Source organism: Musca autumnalis, unplaced genomic scaffold (assembly GCF_047663935.1).
Source record: "Musca autumnalis isolate F117 unplaced genomic scaffold, ASM4766393v1 scaffold_1, whole genome shotgun sequence".
Taxonomy (NCBI): Eukaryota; Metazoa; Arthropoda; class Insecta; order Diptera; family Muscidae; genus Musca; species Musca autumnalis.
The window spans coordinates 289,384,573-289,403,328 of record NW_027411644.1 but is presented as its reverse complement, the minus strand read 5'-3'; the positions used below and the strand labels follow the sequence as shown (position 1 = coordinate 289,403,328).

Genomic DNA, 18,756 nt, shown 5'->3' with positions numbered 1-18,756 from the left:
ATTTGTAAAGTGTCATACGCTTCCTATTAATTAGACTGAAAGTATCCACCATATGTCGCAGAATCTTCTTTTTTATGCGTAAAGAAAAATATATCTCAGCTTACCTTTTTATTTGACATAATATATATTCCAAAATCATTTCTTAAAATTTTGATTTTTATTGATTTTTTTGTTTAAAATATGAAAATTCTTTTATGTCGGTAGACTTAACGACTCCTTTTTTTTCGTCGGTAACTGACCGATGATTTTCGATAATTACCGACATAAAAATCGGTAGAATTTGTATACAGAATAGCACTTACCGACAAATATCGCTAACTATCGACATTTGTCGTTAATTCCATCGGTAGAGAGTTACAGAATCCCACTACAGGAAGGATATCCATGCTCTAGAGGGAGAGGTCCAACGATACAGGAGAGAACCCCTAGATCAACAAGCATATCAAGCAGGACTGAATAGCATTCACACGGACGCAGTTGCAAAGGCCTTAAGCAATTATAGTGTGAATAAAGTACTCGGAGTACATCCTCCATCTATCGCAGCTGAGGAGCGTCAGCTGCCACGACAAACCAGAGTAGTTTTGGCTCAACTACGCTCGGGATATTGCAGTCGCCTAAATTCGTATTGGGCGGAAATCGATCGCGCCGTGCAAGACATATGCCCAGTATGCGGCATGGGCCCGCACGACACACAACACCTTTTTAACTGCCCCGCCAAACCTACCCATCTAACTCCAGTGGATCTGTGGCTACATCCCATCGAAGCAGCCACTTTTCTGGAACTGGAGATAGACCCAGAGCCAGATTGAACAGAGGAACGAACAAATAAACATAACAAAAACACTGTTACAACAACAACAACCATAAGCTTGGACGGGCCGAACCAAGGTTTCATAAAACCAGTGTATGAGCTGTGATCTTAGTCCCCAACTTTTTCCAATGGATATCTTGCAGGAACATAGTATATTAAAATCTTTCTTCGTCCGGTCCTCGATGTTTCTTTCGCAGTTCATGCGGTGATCCAGCAACCTAGGTATTTTGAACCCCTGGCTAGAAATCGGCAAGTTTGCAACATAGTTTTCAGCTGGCCGAAGGGCAAACGATTTTACTGCCAACTATATCGATTGGAATTTTCTCCCCGGATAAGTGATAGGACCGAGGTCCTCATAGCATGTCAAGAAAGTTTTAGAAGGATATCTACAGCTCTCTCGGCTTCTTCAACTGTGTGTTTTGAAGCCGACAGCGCTCAAAATTTGTCCCATTTTCTATGGGGTCTCTGTTTGCAGAAGTTTGGGAAAAATATCATCTTGTGATTCGAAAAGAAAAACCATGTTAGTCCCGGTCCACACTAGCGTGAATTTCATTAATAAATTGCGTTAGACCTTTCTAGATCGAATTCCCCACCACAGCAATTTTATGATTTTACTTTACTATGGGACTCGATCTAGAAACGCCTAATTTCATGCAATTTTTTTAATGAAATTCACGCTAGTGTGGACCGGGACTTAGTGAGGATTACATAAATTAAAAGTTGAATGTGGCATTGGTTTCACTGCTTCTTTAGTGGAAATGGTGAGCATGCGCACGTATACCATAATTATAAGACCATAGGCGCAGCTGTCATAGCTTATAGGCAGCCACTTCACTCGGAGACAAGCTGTCCACTGTGGTCATCCTGAAAAGAGATAAAAAGGATAGGAAGAGGAAAAGAAAGGGAGAAGGTAAACAGAGATATAGGGAGGAGGATGAAACTTATTGAGTTTAGAATGACCCGCCCTTAGTCACTTAAGGCACCTGCAAAGAAGAGAAGTAATAGAGATATACAATCACATGGACACCAAACAGATTTGTGTCTTTGATTGTTTTAGTCTCTTCTATTTTCACATAGTATGCAGTACTCAAAGTTGTTGTGGCAATGACCCCTGCAACAATTTGGAATTTGGATTACAAGTTCCTTTGTGACCTTGCTTGGTGTGTCGAGGTCCTCATAAGGCTTGTAGATCGATTAATCCGATTAATTATGAATGCCATACCTAAAACATTATTTATTTTCCATCCTTGGCGATGTTGTTATGGCCTGCCATATCTATTGCAAATTGATAAGAGTTGTGTACATGTGTTTGTATAATATTTTTTATTTACTATTCTTGTTTATTACAATAATAATAAGAAGGGGGAAAACATTTTGTAAATAATATCGAACAAACTATTTTTTGTTATATTAAAATGCTGAACTAAAACTAAATTCAAACAAACACAAATATAACATTCTTCCAAATTCTCATACTGCAGTTGTGTACCTACCTACGTGACATGCGTATGTAGGTAGATAGCATGGTTTGTTATGGAATTTCTGTCGACAACAATATCTAAGATGATAAAAAAGTGTGGAGAATCCAAAATAATTTCAAATAATATATAACTACATAGTCTAATTAATTACTTTTCACATTGTTGTTTTTGTTAGGTGTAGTGTTGCTTAATGCAGTTAACCTTTTTAAGGTTGGTTTTTCTCTGTTTGTAATCTATATTCAATATCTAGTATAATAGTTGTAGGTGGTGGTGGTTTAAAAAGGAAGATGATGGTGATATTTTTTTTATTTATGTCTGCCATCAGGGAGCTATTAAAACACATAACATCATTATAGTTAAATAAAATAAAGTACAAAATATAATACGCAAACATTTACAGCAAATTTGTATGTCATTCATTAAATGGAACACTGCAAATGATGTATAAATACGCCCGACCAACGCCGCCTCCGGAAACGTTGCTACCGTATTTCATTCACTGACATTACCACCAGCATGGCCACGTAACTGCCCCGATGCATGTGATCCCCCAGCCTGTGGCAGCTGCTGTGCTGCATTTTGCGATGATAATGTTGATGTTGATGCCGTATTTGCAGCAGCAGCGGATGATGATGATGACGCACCCGTCGGCTGTTGCTGTAACGATTGATTGAGCAATGCCAGATTGCTGGCTTTCATGCGTGCTATAGTGTTGTTGTGTGCCATGCCTGCCAAAGCTGAGAGACACGGTGACATACAAGGCGTTGAGCAGAGGCTATTACTGATCTCACATTGGTCAAGTAGGCGGAGTAGCTCGTTGGTGTCGGGTCCGCCATTGATTTTCTGCTTCTGGTGGTGGTTTTCATCCTTTTTGAAAAACAAAGCCAATGCAGTTGTGAGATCCCACATTTGTATGTTGCCATTACAGTGACCGGTCAAAATAAAACGCGAACCCATACGTGAGGATACCTCACATTCATGAACACAAAACGATGTTATCGACGAGCCATCAACCGATTTAATGACACAGACACGATCACCATTCGATGCCAGTCGGACATATAATTGATCGGTTTCGGGTACAACTTTTTGTACAAAAATCTGCTCATCATAATCTCCATATGGACCAAAATCATTACCAGCCACATAACTATAATTCGATTCCGTGGCATCGAGAGAAACAATTTTAAATGAAGCTTCCGGTGTTGAACCTGGCTGTGTTGATAGCATACCACGAAATCGTGTCAGACTCCATGTGCGAACGTGGTGATATTCACTGCACACTGATACCAAATACTTTTCCGATAGCATAACCTTAGTAACTGGACTCTGATGGACTGTAAAGGTTTCGAAAAGATGTGGTCCATGTCCTGCTGTTTCTGGATGTTGTACAATTATACGAACTGCACCACTTTTAGTACCGTAAGCGATTTCAATCCAGTTACCGCTGATGCCTATAAAAAAGTGTGGAGAGGTGGATAAAATAGGAATTAATGGGGAACGTTTCTGAAGGTTGCTCTATTTGAATTGATGGATGGATGCATCATGGTCACACACCAACAATTCGCTTAAAGCAGCTTGGTAGCTTGGCCGTGACGTTGTCTTTCTTTCCGATAGAGTCATGTAGTTAGACCCTGCCGCAGACACCAATGTCGTTCGCAAGGGACTCGAGCAATTTAAGGCCACCGGATTTTCCCTGGCATCTGCGCAGTTATTCGGCTACAGACCACATTCATACACAGGGATGCCAACTGTTCCGAGGTAAAAATCGCTACAGTCACATACGCACCATAGGTCTGTAGCGATTTTTACCTTAAAACAGTTGACATTCCTGCTAAAACAGTGGTTTTTGTACGTCAAAAATCACCACAAGTAGCGGGAAAACCACCAACTTGGCACCCCTGTTCATACATGGGGTCGGTATTCGTTTGACCAGAAGGAAACGCCTCTCAACGTGAGAGTATTTCCTCTTGAAACGCTTCACGAATCAAAGTTTCAATTCCGCTTGCGAGCAGCTTGAGGCCACCGGATTTTACCTCGCACCGACATCGTCTGTGCCATTATTCGGCTAGAGACTGCATCCATGCAAGGGATCGGTATCCGTTCAATCGAAAGTAAGCGCCTCCCAACGTGAGAGTATTTCCTCTTGAAACGCCTCACGAATCAAAGTTTAAATTCCGCTTGTCTGACGCCGCTTGGGTTCGTGTCAACAATTTTTTTGCAGTACTGCAAAGTCCTGCTTTTGGCATGCTTATCTTTCATTTCCCGGAAGCGGTCCATTTCATACTCTACAACATTATCCACCAGACCGTCCTGCCTTGGAAGGGTGGTCATTTTGGTTACGACCGATGTTTTATCCCGTCAGGAGATCGAGCTCTGAGAGTGTATTGCGTGTCTGACAGCGCCTATTGTCAGCGTTGCTTTATCGCCCCCTCCCGAACTTGCGTCTACTATTGCACCTGGTCATCCTTTTTACACCCTCAGCAAAATGTGCCTCATCCGAAAACCGTTTCAGACAATTTGGAGTTGATTTAGCCATGTCCGTCTGTCTGTCTGCTGGCTGGAACAAAATTTGGCTTTTGTAATATTTTGCCAAAACTTAGTTTAAGTTCGAAGATGGGTCATATCGATTATATCGAAATATTCGGAAAATTTGTGCGCACGATAACTCTTGAAGAGAGTACCCGATTTGGTCCTTACTTCGCACATCGTAAAGTTTATACCAGACAATATGGACTCAATCGATCCACTCCTTCGGGTACCTCCCACACAAAATTTCGGAAAAGCTCAGTTTAGGACCTGCTCTCAAATTGATTTGATACTTCTTTACTTGTTTTGATTTTCGTATCTCCCATAGAGGGATTGGTATATGGAGGAACTGAGAACGATCATGGCAATCCCACGGCGGAGGGTTCTTTGTAGCGGATTGACCCCAAAGCGTTTCGGCCAGGTACTGTCGACCCAGCAACAAACCTTTGCTTATACAACAAGAACAACCACGACACGGACGCGGCAACTAAGCTTACTACTCGTCGAGGCTAGTTGTTACTTAATAGGTGGCAGGGGGTCTCTAATTGGGAGGAAGGCTGACTTCCGTATTGTCAGTTGCTTTGTATTCGTGCATGAAACGAGGGGTTCTTAAATCGTGTTCCATACTAGAGTAATTTTATGAAATAGCAGTAGTGGGGAATCGATTTAAGAACCCCCAAGGATTCCTTGTTCTCACAGCAAATAACCTTGGTTTCCCTATAATGGCAGCACTACCAAACTGGAGGATCAACATTCGCCGAGAACAAAATGTCTTGCAGATGATCTTCATCCCATTTACGACACTATTCGGTGCCGAAACAACATTCTCGATTAATTTCTTTATGGAGGTTAGTTCCTCAAGTCGGTCCTGCCTTGGAAACTTTAATTATATGGGCCTTGAGATCATTGCTGATCAACCTGCACTCTTTCATCGAGATGAACGAGCGTTCCTTACCGACGAACCTCCTGTGATAAGTCCTTCTTTCTTTAGACAACAGATTTAGGAGGATCTAGATTGCCCACTTCATATCCGTCTTCTACCTAATCTATTGCTCCGTCGACCGTAGTCTAGATCTGTCTGCTCCTGGTTCTATCATTTTCCGCGGCATTGCTAAAATTATGTCATTGATGGGTTTATTTAGAACTGTTTTTGTTTTTAGTATTTTTCAGAATCCCTAAGTCATTGTGTAACAGTAAACTTTGGACTACCGATAGGGACGCTTTCTCCTGACACCGCGGCTAAAGGGGATCTATGAATCGTAGGAGATCACTACTTGGATAACGGCCACAATTCCCTCCGCTCAACATTTCCAGGATATTGAGTGAAGGAAATTGTTTCATTAAGCACGCATCTCGACAAGATTGTTATCCCTGGAGTTGATGTTTTTATATCTTATTTCTTTTTATGGATAGCTATTTGGACATATTTTGAAAGCCCAAATGCCGGATAGTTTATGGATGAAAAAATTGAGTACTTACTTGATGTTTTTGGTGTTAAATATACTGATATGGCTGTGATTGGATCCAAATTTGGATCTTTGTATAATTCGGTAACCAAGAGATCATTATCCTTCATGCGCAAGGGGAATTTTTGCATGTCTAAAAAATATCAAAGCAATCAAAATCGTTCAAGCCACTTTCAATAATCATTATAATACCCACCAATATAATATATAGAACCATTATTGCAACCCAATAAAAGAAATGATCCGGCCGAATCAAATGACAAAACCGGAACTAAATCTTGTATTTGCCAGTGTTGAGTCATAGCATGCCAAACACCTATCTTGCCCGAAGATGACGATGACAAAGCCACCAACTGGCTACCAATGAAGAACAAATGTTCCACACGCACATTTAAATTGAATGTTCCAATATCGGTTTTATCACCACCCTCTTGGATGCTCCATAAACGTATTTGACTACCATATGAAATGGCTACCATTTTACTGGGTACACTTTCACCGGTGGACATATTCACTTTGGAATTGATGGCAATACGTTCAATAGTGGAATCGATATAGGGTGAGGTGAAAACCAATTGCCAACCATTGGAATCTTTGACACGATAGCAGGCCACAAAATGGGCATAGGCCACGGCAAACCAATTTTGATGGGCTTTGATAATTTGCACTCGCAGCGGATCAACCCAATTCGAGGTTAGGGTGGGTGAAAAAACTAATCCAACGTCATTGCGTATGAGTATATTCAAATCAGCTGAAGAATTTCGAGAATGACGCATAAAATCTAAAGAAGGATTTCGAGAATGTTCGCCACGTGTTGCGGAGGACCAGCAACGGTTGTCTGGTGCAGCTGAAGTGCCACGACCCACACGCAAATCCCACGAAGAATTACGAGAATGGGAAGAATGACGATTCGAGACAACGTTTGAGGGTTCTGGTACACGTACCATAGAACCAGGTCTGGCATTACCACTCGTCGTCGACGAAGCAGCAGCTGCTGACGTTGATGGCAAGCATGGTTCGAGAGGGACAGGAGGTGGTGCTGCTGATGCCTGCTGAGCAGCAGCATTACTTCGAGAAGAATTTGAGATTTCCTGGTTTTGAACACCTGTTGCTCCCGTTGCTGCTTGTTGAATACCACTTGTTCCTGGAGTATTGTGTTGCTGATTGATAATAATATTATCATTTGGTGGTATTGGTGGTGCTGGCAAGAATCCATAAAATAATACATCTCCACACGAGGAATGATTTAGGTCCTCACACAAAGCCAAACGCTTAACTAATGGTGTCAAACCATAATATTCCGTCTCATGCCGCAGTGCTCGTATTTCACAATTTTTCACATCAATTTCCTTGGTACGTAGATAATTCAAAATTATCGAAAATAGAGCTGGGTCACGATCAATAAATATTGCACCAGTTTCATCTTTTAAACTTGAAATACGACCGCTCAACAAAGCGGTAAAGAATGTATCGGGTATCCATGTTAATGTTTGTCGTGAAGTTGAAAATCTGAAAAGAAATTGGTAGGAAATTATGGAATTAGAAAAACATATGTAGTTCATCTTGAAACTGAATCCAATTTTGGAAGTTATTCCTTTCAAGAGTTGTCGTGCCCACCATCTATTTTGGTTGATCACCGTAGGATTTTAGAGAGTTTGGCTCATTGAGTCATGAAGCATCGACTTGCCCACGAAAAACATTACATAGCTATGAATATGTCCAAATGTAGAACCTTCGATAAACAATTTCAACACGATACCCCCCCAAACAGCCCTTAAAGGAACGTTTTGAACTTTTTCTAGGGTGTGAGAAATGTACGCGAAGGTGGTTTTGTCCTTATTGGAACTTGATTTATGTTTAGAAGAAATTTTACAATGTGCAAAGTTTCGGCTACCATCAATCTAGGGACCTCCCGCTATATAATAAGCCTATATTGTTAACTGGGGGTTGGTTGTTGTTGTAGCAGCATAGGTTTGGTGCTGGGTTGGCGGACGCCGTAACAGTATGGTTTCGGGTTAATCCAGTACGAAAGAACCCTCTGCAGTGGGATTGCTAGTGGTGGCCCGCTTATACGGGAACAAACTCATCTTTACCCGGAGCCTATTTTTCCACTAATTTAAGCAACAATAATATGTACCCACAGTGTTTTAATATTTCCTCTGAATTTGGCAAATACATATAGCTCATGTGTATCTACTTATTTGCCATTGGATCTTTCTTCAAAAAGAAAATATTGTTTTCTTGGTATGTTTTCTATCTACCTATCTTTTGCGATTTTTTGCTTACATGGCACTTAATACTAAGAATATCTCTTTTGAAAGATGTATTTATATTAAATTACCAAAACAGACTGCTTCTAGATAACTCCATGAAATGTGATAGCAAATTTTGAAAATAAAGAATAAAAAACAATAACAAGCCACGCATCAATAAAAGCATACTAACAACAACAACACAAGTACATAGTTAAGACTCCATAGAACTTGCTTTTAACCTGATATTATATTTAGCGGTATTATGACTATGTACTATTATGTATTTATAATAATTATATACCTACATACATATATACTTTTTTGCAAAATCATCACACATTTAAGTATGTACATTTGTATATTGACTGATTTACATATTTACTCTTGTTTTCATTCATTGATATTATTTGAAATTATTGTCCCACTCTGTTCATTCAATTGTTGCCTTCAACGCTGCTAACCCAATAAACTCATCATCATAACATTCTATGCGTAGATAAGCCGTACAAAGACACTAAAACAACAACAACGACGACTATTGTTGTGACCCTAAACAACAAACTAAGAAAAAATCCATTCTGTATCTGATGGAATGTAGCAATCAACAAAACACTATACAAAACCATTTCACTAGCATTATTTGACATAAAAATTCTGCCAATTTTAAATCAACATTTTGTAATAGTCAACACTTACCTTTGACCCCCAACATTTAGATTAACTAAATCACCACTATGAGCAAAGTAGGACATATCTTGAAAATTCCAACTACGACGACCCACTAATAATATATTGTTGGCTTCTTCTTAGTGGGGCCGCACTTGGTGGCGATTTATTTCGATTCGTTCACAATTCACTGTTTGTCACCGTTTTGTTTCTGGACGTCTCACAATGCGTTGGCCACTCTATTTGTTGATTTCTTATTCAAATCCAATATACAAATGAGTTTAATTTTGTATTAAACAAATGTTTTTATTATGATTATTATGACGTTGTTTGTTGCATTTTTTTACTAGAGATGACAAAATCAGAGTTAAATTAATCGAAAAAAACCGATTAAATTTGTTTGCTTGACGCCGTTACTTTGTATCAAAGAACGGCGTCTTAATAATGCCCAGTTCGCTTTAACATTTGAAGCAAAGCGAATTTAACAAGGTGATCCAAAAGGCGAATTCAGGCCGTAGTCCTGCCAAGAACACCCATATACGTTAAGCCCTAAACACATCCAACGATTGAGTAAAGTTTTGCGTCATTTCTGGTGAAGAATAAAAGACAAAGTGCTGCCAAGTTTGCTTTTTTTATTCTTCTACCCGAACGTTTTATTCTTCTACACAAACGTTATATGTGTTTTCAGCTTTAAAGCATGGTACAATTACAAAGGTAGATGCCTCAGCCCAGCTGATCGAATCTAAAACGTCAAAAAACTAGGAATTCGCCATGAAAAATCAAAACAAAAAACCATATGATTCGGTAAGTAAAGGTGTGAACAGAATGAATTACGCCCCTTTTTTCACGCTCAGTTTCATGTAAAAGATTAAAGGCCAAGTACTACCTAATTGAAATGCTGCCTAATTCATTTGAATTAGGTAGTACTTGGCCTTTAGTCTTTTACATGAAACTGAGCGTAAAAAAGCGGCGTCAAGGCAAATATAGAAGGTAGCCGATTCGGCGAATTGCTACAACAAAGCAACTTTTGCCGTAACATAATACGTCAAAATTTGTAAAGAGAATCAATTCGCCTTGGCGCTTAAATTTGCAGCGATTTAGCTTCGGCCAATAAGAACAAGATGTTTGTTTACATTTCCCAATTACAACAATTTTATTTGACATTTCATGTTCAATCAGCTGACACGAGTCGGCTAACTTCTTTAATGTGCCTTGAGCGGCGTGTTTTTTTCTAAATAGCCGGCCTTCGGCCGGGATTTTAGACTTTCTCCTATGGACAGATGCAAATCTCGGGAACGGGAACAAAATTTTCTTTTAAATTTAATTTTTTTGGAGGCCTATATCTCGGGAAGTACACATACCCTTCAACAAAATAATACATCGTTGAAATCAGTATAAACATCACTATTTGTGGCAATGTTTTCATAATTTTCTGCGGTGGTTTGCCAACATTTTAGACTAGGGCCTTTGTGGAACTTTGGAGGCCCATATCTTGGGAAGTATACATTTCCGCAACAAAAGCAATACATGGTTGAAATCGGGATAAAAAGCACTATATGTGGTAATTTTTTCATAATTTTCTGAGGTGGGTCGGTAAAGGAAAGATAAGCCCAAAATTTTTAACGATTCAAATTTAGTAAATATGTTTAACTTAAGGCGAAGAGGATTTTGTGGATTTTCGAGGCCTATATCTCGGGAAGTATATATTTCCGGGACAAAAGTTACACACCGTTGGAATCAGGGTCTGTGGTGAAAATGCCGCCAGGTTCACCCTAAAGAAAAGGAGTTCCAGCTTATGTACCCAGGCCATAAGAAGGCATAATTGAATTCGCTCTAGTGTGGACTGGACCTTGGATCGGGACGAAATTTTTTTCACTGGTAGGTCTCGTCACCCTGATCACAAATATATGTGTATAACATTTGTTGCGGAAGTGTCGATACTTCCCGAGATATGGGCCTCTCAAGATACGAAAATTCCCTTGATAAAGGCCAGCTACTTTGAGAAAAGTTTACATTTTAAAAGATATTTTGTTTCAGTACCTGAAATTAGCACCTATCCATAGGGTCTTAAAACCCCGGCCAGAAGCCGGCTAATAAAAAATTACATTTTTTAAGGAAAATTGTTTTCGCGTTTTGCGTCAACTTAACTTGTTCCATAATATTTTCTATACGCATTTTGTAGAGATCCGTTTTAGGATGGTAAATAACCACTAAAAAATGTTGAAGCAAACATAGTGGCTAGACTCGGAAATTTTGTCCACAGATAGGTCTTGGAATGCTGATTACGTCTAATATACATATATCATGTATAGGGAGTCTTAGGGGTCGATTATGCTGTTGCCGCCGTTTACCTACTTGGTGTCATAAATTTCAATTACATTAAATTTTATTTTGATTATTTTTTATTTTATTAATTTTCATTTGAGTCATTTATTTGAATGGGGATATATTCCCCAAGAATTCTAATTTGCGAATATGTACATACTTTCAATTTAGGGTAAATTTCATCTTATGTAAAAACACACATATTTATATTTTTATATACTTCTACTTTTTTCTATTCCTCTTTGACCGTATGTATTTGTTATTGTTTTTTGATCTTTCATGGAGAAGTAACGGTCCTTGTTTATGTGTCACGTAGACAAAATGTCCAACGACAGAAATAAGCATAGATTATTAACTTTGTAAATTTAGTCGGTAAAAAGGCACGGTCAAAGACAAAATTGTTTTAAAGCGCTCGCTCGCTCACTTTCTTTGCTAATTTTATTAATTTGTAAAATAAAGTGAAATATTTGCACACGGAGTGCTCTTAGAAATTTTGTTCTTTTATTTAAAAGCCGGCTCATATTAACCCGTGCCGCAACATTCTTTAAAACAATTTTTATGAAGTTTTAAATAAAACAAATTTAATATCTTCGTGGTTGAACAACAATAAAATAAAGAAAATTATAATTCGCTACTACGCTTCGCGCGAATAAACAACAAATAATTGTGCGTTTCATATTTATAAGAAACAAAATTTCTTCGCGAACAAACAAACAAAATACAAATTAAAAGAGTCAAGAAGACCAACATTTTTTAATATTGAAAATAATTGGAATAAAATTACACAATGTCCCACCAAGAAGGATTAAAAAGCAATTTTAATTGCAACAAGTGTAATGAAGTGGACAATGATGACATGGTACAGTGTGATAAATGTGATAAGTGGTATCATTTTAATTGTGTTGGCGTCAACAGTGGTGTATCCGAGGTGAGTTGGAGTTGTGACGGATGTAACCTCAATAAGGAGACAACATCCATGGAGGAAAATCAGTCCGCAGCGAATACCATAGGTTTGCTGAATGTGCCGCAAGCGACATCGTCCCCAACAAATGCAGGGGAGTTACTGCAAATGGCAAGTAAGACCACAAGTGGAACCGGCGGAAGAATTCCAACAGCTTCTACAGCATCGACATCCGTGAATAGGCCAACGAACACTTTGTTTCAAGGTAAAGCGAAAGACAATAGAACAAATACGGTTCCCTCTTCGCTAGTACCAGTGAATTCATCTGCAATCACGGGCACACATTCGTCCACATCAAACATAAATCAAAAAAAACCGGTTTCAAGCCAACAAAATAACAACGTTACACTACAAGTGGATTTGCAGCTTAAAATGTTGGAAGAACAGCAGCGTATGCAGCAAGAGTTTTTAGAAAGAAAATATCAGATTCTTTCTCAATGTAGTCAACAAGAACAGCCCCATCAAAACTCGTTTAATATGACGTCATCTTGGAACATTTTTTCTGGTCCAACTCCATCTCAACTTGCAGCAAGGCATTCAATTCCTCGTGATCTACCACATTTCCATGGAGATCCGGAAGAATGGCCACTTTTCATAAGCAGTTTTGAAAATAGTACTGCGGTAGCCGGTTACTCTCACGCAGAGAATTTAATACGGCTACAATCGTGTCTCAAAGGTAAGGCCAAGGAGCTAGTGAGAAGTAAACTTATGCTGCCTGCAATGGTGCCGGAAATTATTCAAACTTTAAGAATGTATTTTGGACGGCCGGAGCATATTCTTGAACGAGTTATAGAAAAAGCGAGGAAATTTCCTCCCCCGAAGGATAAATTAGAGGGTGTAATCGAATTTGCACTATGCGTAAAAAATATTTGTTCTACCATGGAGGCATGCAAGTTAGACTCTCATCTGAACAACCCCATGTTAGTGAAGGAGTTATTGGATAAACTGAACAGTCAGTATAAATTAAATTGGGCTACACATCCTAAGGACGATCGGATTCCAATCGTGAAATTATTTAGTGATTGGATTTTCCAAATTGCAGATGCCGCCAGTACAGTCGTATCAACAATTCCATCATCAAGAAGCGCTCCAGTGAATACACATGCAGAAGACGTACAACAAAGCAAAATAGTGTGTTTTTCTTGCAGAAGCAATGATCACAAAGTTTCTGTATGCAGTGAATTTAAGAAACTCTCATTGGATCAAAAGTGGAAGTTGGTGAAGACACACAATTTATGCCGGCAATGTTTAAATAGGCACCGCCGTAAATGTTTCATTAATAAAGAATGCGGAATTGATGGTTGTGTTGCCAAGCACCATAGATTGCTCCACAAATACGTGGACCAACAACAATCGTCTTCAGGACAAAGCAGAGCTATTTCGGCAGCCAACACTACCAGTGAAACAATTAATTCTCATTCCACTAAAGAGCAAAATCGAAGTTCATTTTTTAGAATTCTACCGGTGCGCCTTTTGAAGAAAAAAGGGTTCATAGACACATATGCCTTTCTCGACGAGGGTTCCTCTGTAACGTTGATTGAAAGAGACGTTTTTGATCTACTTGATCTCGAAGGTGTTGAAGAGCCACTTTGCCTAAAATGGACGGGAGATACAACTCGCCAAGAAAATACATCAAGAAAAGCTTCGATTTCTATTGCAAATTCTAAAAATGGTGCAAAGTTCTTTTTAAATAGTGTTCATACTGTTGACGGTTTAGATTTACCCACACAGTCGCTGGAAATGGAGGAATTGATATCAAAGTACAAATATCTTGCTGGTCTCCCAATAGAATCTTATACAAATGTTAAACCAACAATTTTAATTGGAGCAGATAATTGGAAGCTCGCAGTGCCACTAAAGATACGGGAAGGTTTGTGGAATCAACCTATTGCCACAAAAACGCGGTTAGGTTGGACAATTCAGGGGCCCAACGACTGCTACCGTCCAGGTTCGTGGCTTAATATACATCAAGAAAAATACAATGAGCTGCATCAAATGGTGAAAGAAAATTTTAATCTTGAAGATTCATCAGTGAAAACCGTAGTTTCCGCGCAGGACTCCATGTCAATGAAAATTTTGAAGACTTCGTGTCAGAATGTGGACGGCCGTTATGAAGTGGGTTTATTGTGGAAGTATAATGTGAAGCAACTGCCAGAGAGTTACAACAATGCCCGTAAACGTCTTACGTGTCTACAAAAGAAATTTCAGAAAGATAAAAATCTTCGGGATGTTCTCCAAGAACAAATCAACAACTTGCTGAAAAAGGGATATGCAAGAAAATTATCTGATGAAGAGATAAGTAACAATGGTTATCCCGTATGGTACCTGCCAACATTTATAACACTCAACCCCAACAAACCGGGTAAAATTCGAATGGTGTGGGATGGCGCAGCAAAATCTAATGGAGTTTGTCTCAATGACTTTATACACTGTGGACCAGACTTGTTAAAATCATTGGTTGATATTTTGCTGAGTTTCCGCGTAGGAAAAATTGCAATTTGTGGAGATATCGCCGAAATGTTCCATCGAATCAACGTTAGGAAAGAAGACATGCATGCACAGAGATTTTTATGGTGCGATGAAAACGATAATCCTGAGAAGCCGAGTATTTATGTAATGAGAGCGCTTACCTTTGGAATATGCTGTGCACCATGCATTGCACATTATGTACGAGACTTCAATGCTGAGCACTTTAAGAACGAGTTTCCACGAGCCGTCGAAGCCATACAACAATATCACTATGTGGATGATTTCATCGATAGCGTCAACGATGATGAACAGGCGATCGAATTAGCGTCACAAGTACAATATATTCATTCCGCTGGAGGATTTCATATCCGAAATTGGGCGTCAAACAGCAATGCAGTCATCAGCCATCTACAGGATGATTCATCAAAAGATCAGAAGCCACGAGATCTTGCTGAAACTGAAAAGGTTCTTGGTATGTATTGGGATCCTAACAAAGACTCGTTTGTATATATTTTCAGATTTGCCAGACTTCGTCGTGATCTGTTTGCCAGCGAATTAATTCCCACAAAAAGAGAACTACTACAGGTGCTGATGTCAATTTTCGATCCGCTGGGGTTGATATCATGCTACACGACCACATTGAAAATACTTCTTCAGGAAGTCTGGCGATCTGGAATTGACTGGGATGATGAAATCTGCAACCCTGTACACGTCAAATGGCAGAAATGGAAGACAGCTATCGACTACATATCGTCAATTGAAATTTCCCGATGTTACTCTCCACATATAAATGAAGCGACCGAAGTTGAACTGCACACATTCGTCGACGCAGGCGAAGACGCTTACGCAGCAGTGTGCTATTTACGGGTTGCGTACCAGGGTGGATGTGACGTCACTATCGTTATTGGCAAATCCAAAGTTGCTCCGATAAAACCAATGTCAATACCAAGACTGGAGCTTCAAGCTGCTATTGCGGGTGTTAGACTAGCCAACAAAGTCATAAATATTAAACGTATTAATTTTACATCAAAATACTTCTGGACGGATTCCAAGACTGTGTTGCAGTGGCTTCGAATGGACCCCAAAAAGTTTCAACAATTCGTCATGCATCGTGTTGGAGAAATCTTGGAGACGACTGAGGTGACACAATGGCGATGGGTACCCTCCAAAATGAATCCTGCAGATCTAGCAACGAAATACCAAACGCGCTGGGATGCTGCTATGTGGTTCTCGGGGCCTAAATTTCTTCATGAAAATAAATAAACATGGCCAACTTGTACCAATGTGGGTGAATGCGGACAGGAGGAAATGAGACACCAAGTATTTATTATAAACAAAAGCAAACAATTTAATTTGGAATATTTTTCCAACTGGAGAAAACTCTACCGAGCAGTAGCTACATTTATACTCTACGTGAGCAGATTAAAATCGAGATGTAAAGGAAGGGAACCACCAAAAGATATTTCCTTTGAGATGATACAACAAGCGAAGGTTTTTCTCTTCCGACAAGCTCAGGAGAGCGAATATCTTGGAGAAATTTGTAGTTTAAAAAAGGGTAAGAGTATTGAAAAAAGCAGTAAACTAATTTCCTGTAATATCTTTCTAGATGACGAGGGCATATTAAGGGCCAGGGGCCGTGTATTATATCTAAATCACCAAGATACAATAATATTGCCTACCATGCACCATGTTACCGTCCTGTTAGTTCGCTATGTACATGAGAACTTTCACCACATATCGCATGAGACCGTCATCAACAACATCAAAAGTCAATATTACATACCCAAACTTCGCGTTCTGTACAAAAGCATACGTCGATCCTGTCAACATTGCAAGAATTTATCAGCCAACCCGGTTATGCCACAAATGTCTACACTGCCTAAAGCAAGGCTAGCCAGCTTCGAGCGACCATTTACGTATGTCGGCATTGACTACTTTGGACCACTATACGTTACTGTGGGCAGAAGAAAGGAGAAAAGATGGGGTGTGCTTTTTACCTGTCTTACAGTTCGTGCAGTGCACATCGAAATTGCCTACAGCCTTGATACCAGTTCATGTGTTATGTGCATTAACAATTTCATTGCTCGAAGAGGGATTCCCAACGAGATCTACACTGATAACGGGACAAATTTTAAGGCTACAGCGAAAATATTCTCACCCGAATCCAAAGCTTTCGATCTGAAAGATACAGCCTCTATGCTCGACCACATCAAGTGGAAATTTAATCCACCTGCAGCTCCCCACATGGGTGGAGCCTGGGAAAGACTCGTCCGATCCGTGAAAACAACAGTATACAGCATTTGTCCAAACGCAAACTTTAATGATGAAACTTTAAGAAACGCCATGGCAGAGGCCGAATTCATAATTAACTCCAGACCACTCACATTCGTTTCTCTGGAGTCATGTGACGACGAGGCACTCACACCGAACCACCTGTTATTGGGTTCATCCAGCGGCTACAAGCCCATAGTCACCGAACCAGTCGACCTGCGTCTACGATGGCGACAAACTCAACAATTCTCCGACCAATTTTGGCGTCGTTGGGTAAAAGAGTACATGCCAACTTTAACCAGAAGAGGAAAATGGTTCCAGAAAACAGAACCACTAAAAGTTGGTGATATCGTAATCATCATTGACGAGAACCTGCCAAGACATTGCTGGCCAAAAGGCAAAATAATCAACACCATAATAGCCAAAGATGGGCAAGTACGTCAAGCAACTGTTCGTACCCAGCACGGTGTCTTCCAACGACCAACAGCCAAGTTAGCAAAATTAGACGTCGGCATTATTGATCAGTAAAATCGTCCCAGGAGCTCATTTACGAGGAGGGGAATGTTGCCGCCGTTTACCTACTTGGTGTCATAAATTTCAATTACATTAAATTTTATTTTGATTATTTTTTATTTTATTAATTTTCATTTGAGTCATTTATTTGAATGGGGATATATTCCCCAAGAATTCTAATTTGCGAATATGTACATACTTTCAATTTAGGGTAAATTTCATCTTATGTAAAAACACACATATTTATATTTTTATATACTTCTACTTTTTTCTATTCCTCTTTGACCGTATGTATTTGTTATTGTTTTTTGATCTTTCATGGAGAAGTAACGGTCCTTGTTTATGTGTCACGTAGACAAAATGTCCAACGACAGAAATAAGCATAGATTATTAACTTTGTAAATTTAGTCGGTAAAAAGGCACGGTCAAAGACAAAATTGTTTTAAAGCGCTCGCTCGCTCACTTTCTTTGCTAATTTTATTAATTTGTAAAATAAAGTGAAATATTTGCACACGGAGTGCTCTTAGAAATTTTGTTCTTTTATTTAAAAGCCGGCTCATATTAACCCGTGCCGCAACAATTATGCATTGCCACTAAATTTGAGTTGCGTTGTCAATTGTCAGCACAAATGAGATGAAATGTTGTATTATGGATGTCAACCCAACTGTGTTGTCGATAAACGTGTTATCGATCAGTGTTTTTCAAACTTGTGAACTCTATATTTGCTCAAATAATCGACTGCTTGCCAGTGTAGCCGTTCATTTTTGTCAGTCATCAGGCAACCACAAAATATTTTGTGGTTGCTGGACGGTTGGACCGTTCATTTTTGTCAGTCATCAGGCAACCACAAAATATTTTGTGGTTGCTGGACGGTTGGACAGTTATCGATAATTCCGAAAAATCGACAGTCAAAACTGATCATGTGTACCCCGGTTTAATCCAAAAGGCACAATACGCAAAAAAAAAACTATTTTAAAATGATAAGTTCTGTGGAATTATTTTTTGATAA

The 18,756-nt window shown here is 39.3% G+C and overlaps 2 protein-coding genes across 2 annotated transcripts; one reads left to right on the top strand and one right to left on the bottom strand.

The window, feature by feature from the left end:
• Positions 1 to 2,115: 2,115 nt before the first annotated feature.
• Positions 2,116 to 9,780, bottom strand: LOC141389686 (SH3KBP1-binding protein 1). The gene is made up of 4 exons (XM_073961597.1): positions 9,239 to 9,780; positions 6,484 to 7,796; positions 6,301 to 6,420; positions 2,116 to 3,746 (listed from the first exon to the last, which is right to left on the bottom strand). The coding sequence occupies exons 1-4, from the start codon at positions 9,292 to 9,294 to the stop codon at positions 2,785 to 2,787; spliced, it is 2,451 nt and encodes an 816-aa protein (XP_073817698.1). The 5' UTR covers positions 9,295 to 9,780; the 3' UTR covers positions 2,116 to 2,784.
• Positions 9,781 to 12,320: 2,540 nt separating this feature from the next.
• On the top strand, positions 12,321 to 17,762 carry LOC141392070 (uncharacterized). The gene is made up of 3 exons (XM_073965022.1): positions 12,321 to 12,609; positions 14,326 to 15,435; positions 16,570 to 17,762. Exons 1-3 carry the CDS (start codon positions 12,321 to 12,323, stop codon positions 17,760 to 17,762), a joined length of 2,592 nt encoding a protein of 863 aa, XP_073821123.1.
• The last annotated feature ends 994 nt before the right edge of the window (positions 17,763 to 18,756 follow it).

Bases quoted from the DNA above. Each gene is read 5' to 3' on its own strand.
- LOC141389686 (XM_073961597.1), bottom strand. From the start codon at position 9,294: ATGTCCTACTTTGCTCATAGTGGTGATTTAGTTAATCTAAATGTTGGG. The intron at 6,421-6,483 runs GTGGGTATTATA...GATATTTTTTAG, and splicing joins TGGTTCTATATATTATATTG to ACATGCAAAAATTCCCCTTG. The intron at 3,747-6,300 runs GTAAGTACTCAA...ACTTTTTTATAG, and splicing joins TTTAACACCAAAAACATCAA to GCATCAGCGGTAACTGGATT.
- LOC141392070 (XM_073965022.1), top strand. From the start codon at position 12,321: ATGTCCCACCAAGAAGGATTAAAAAGCAATTTTAATTGCAACAAGTGT. The intron at 12,610-14,325 runs GTAAGACCACAA...TAATTGGAGCAG, and splicing joins GGAGTTACTGCAAATGGCAA to ATAATTGGAAGCTCGCAGTG. The intron at 15,436-16,569 runs GTATGTATTGGG...ATATCTTTCTAG, and splicing joins TGAAACTGAAAAGGTTCTTG to ATGACGAGGGCATATTAAGG.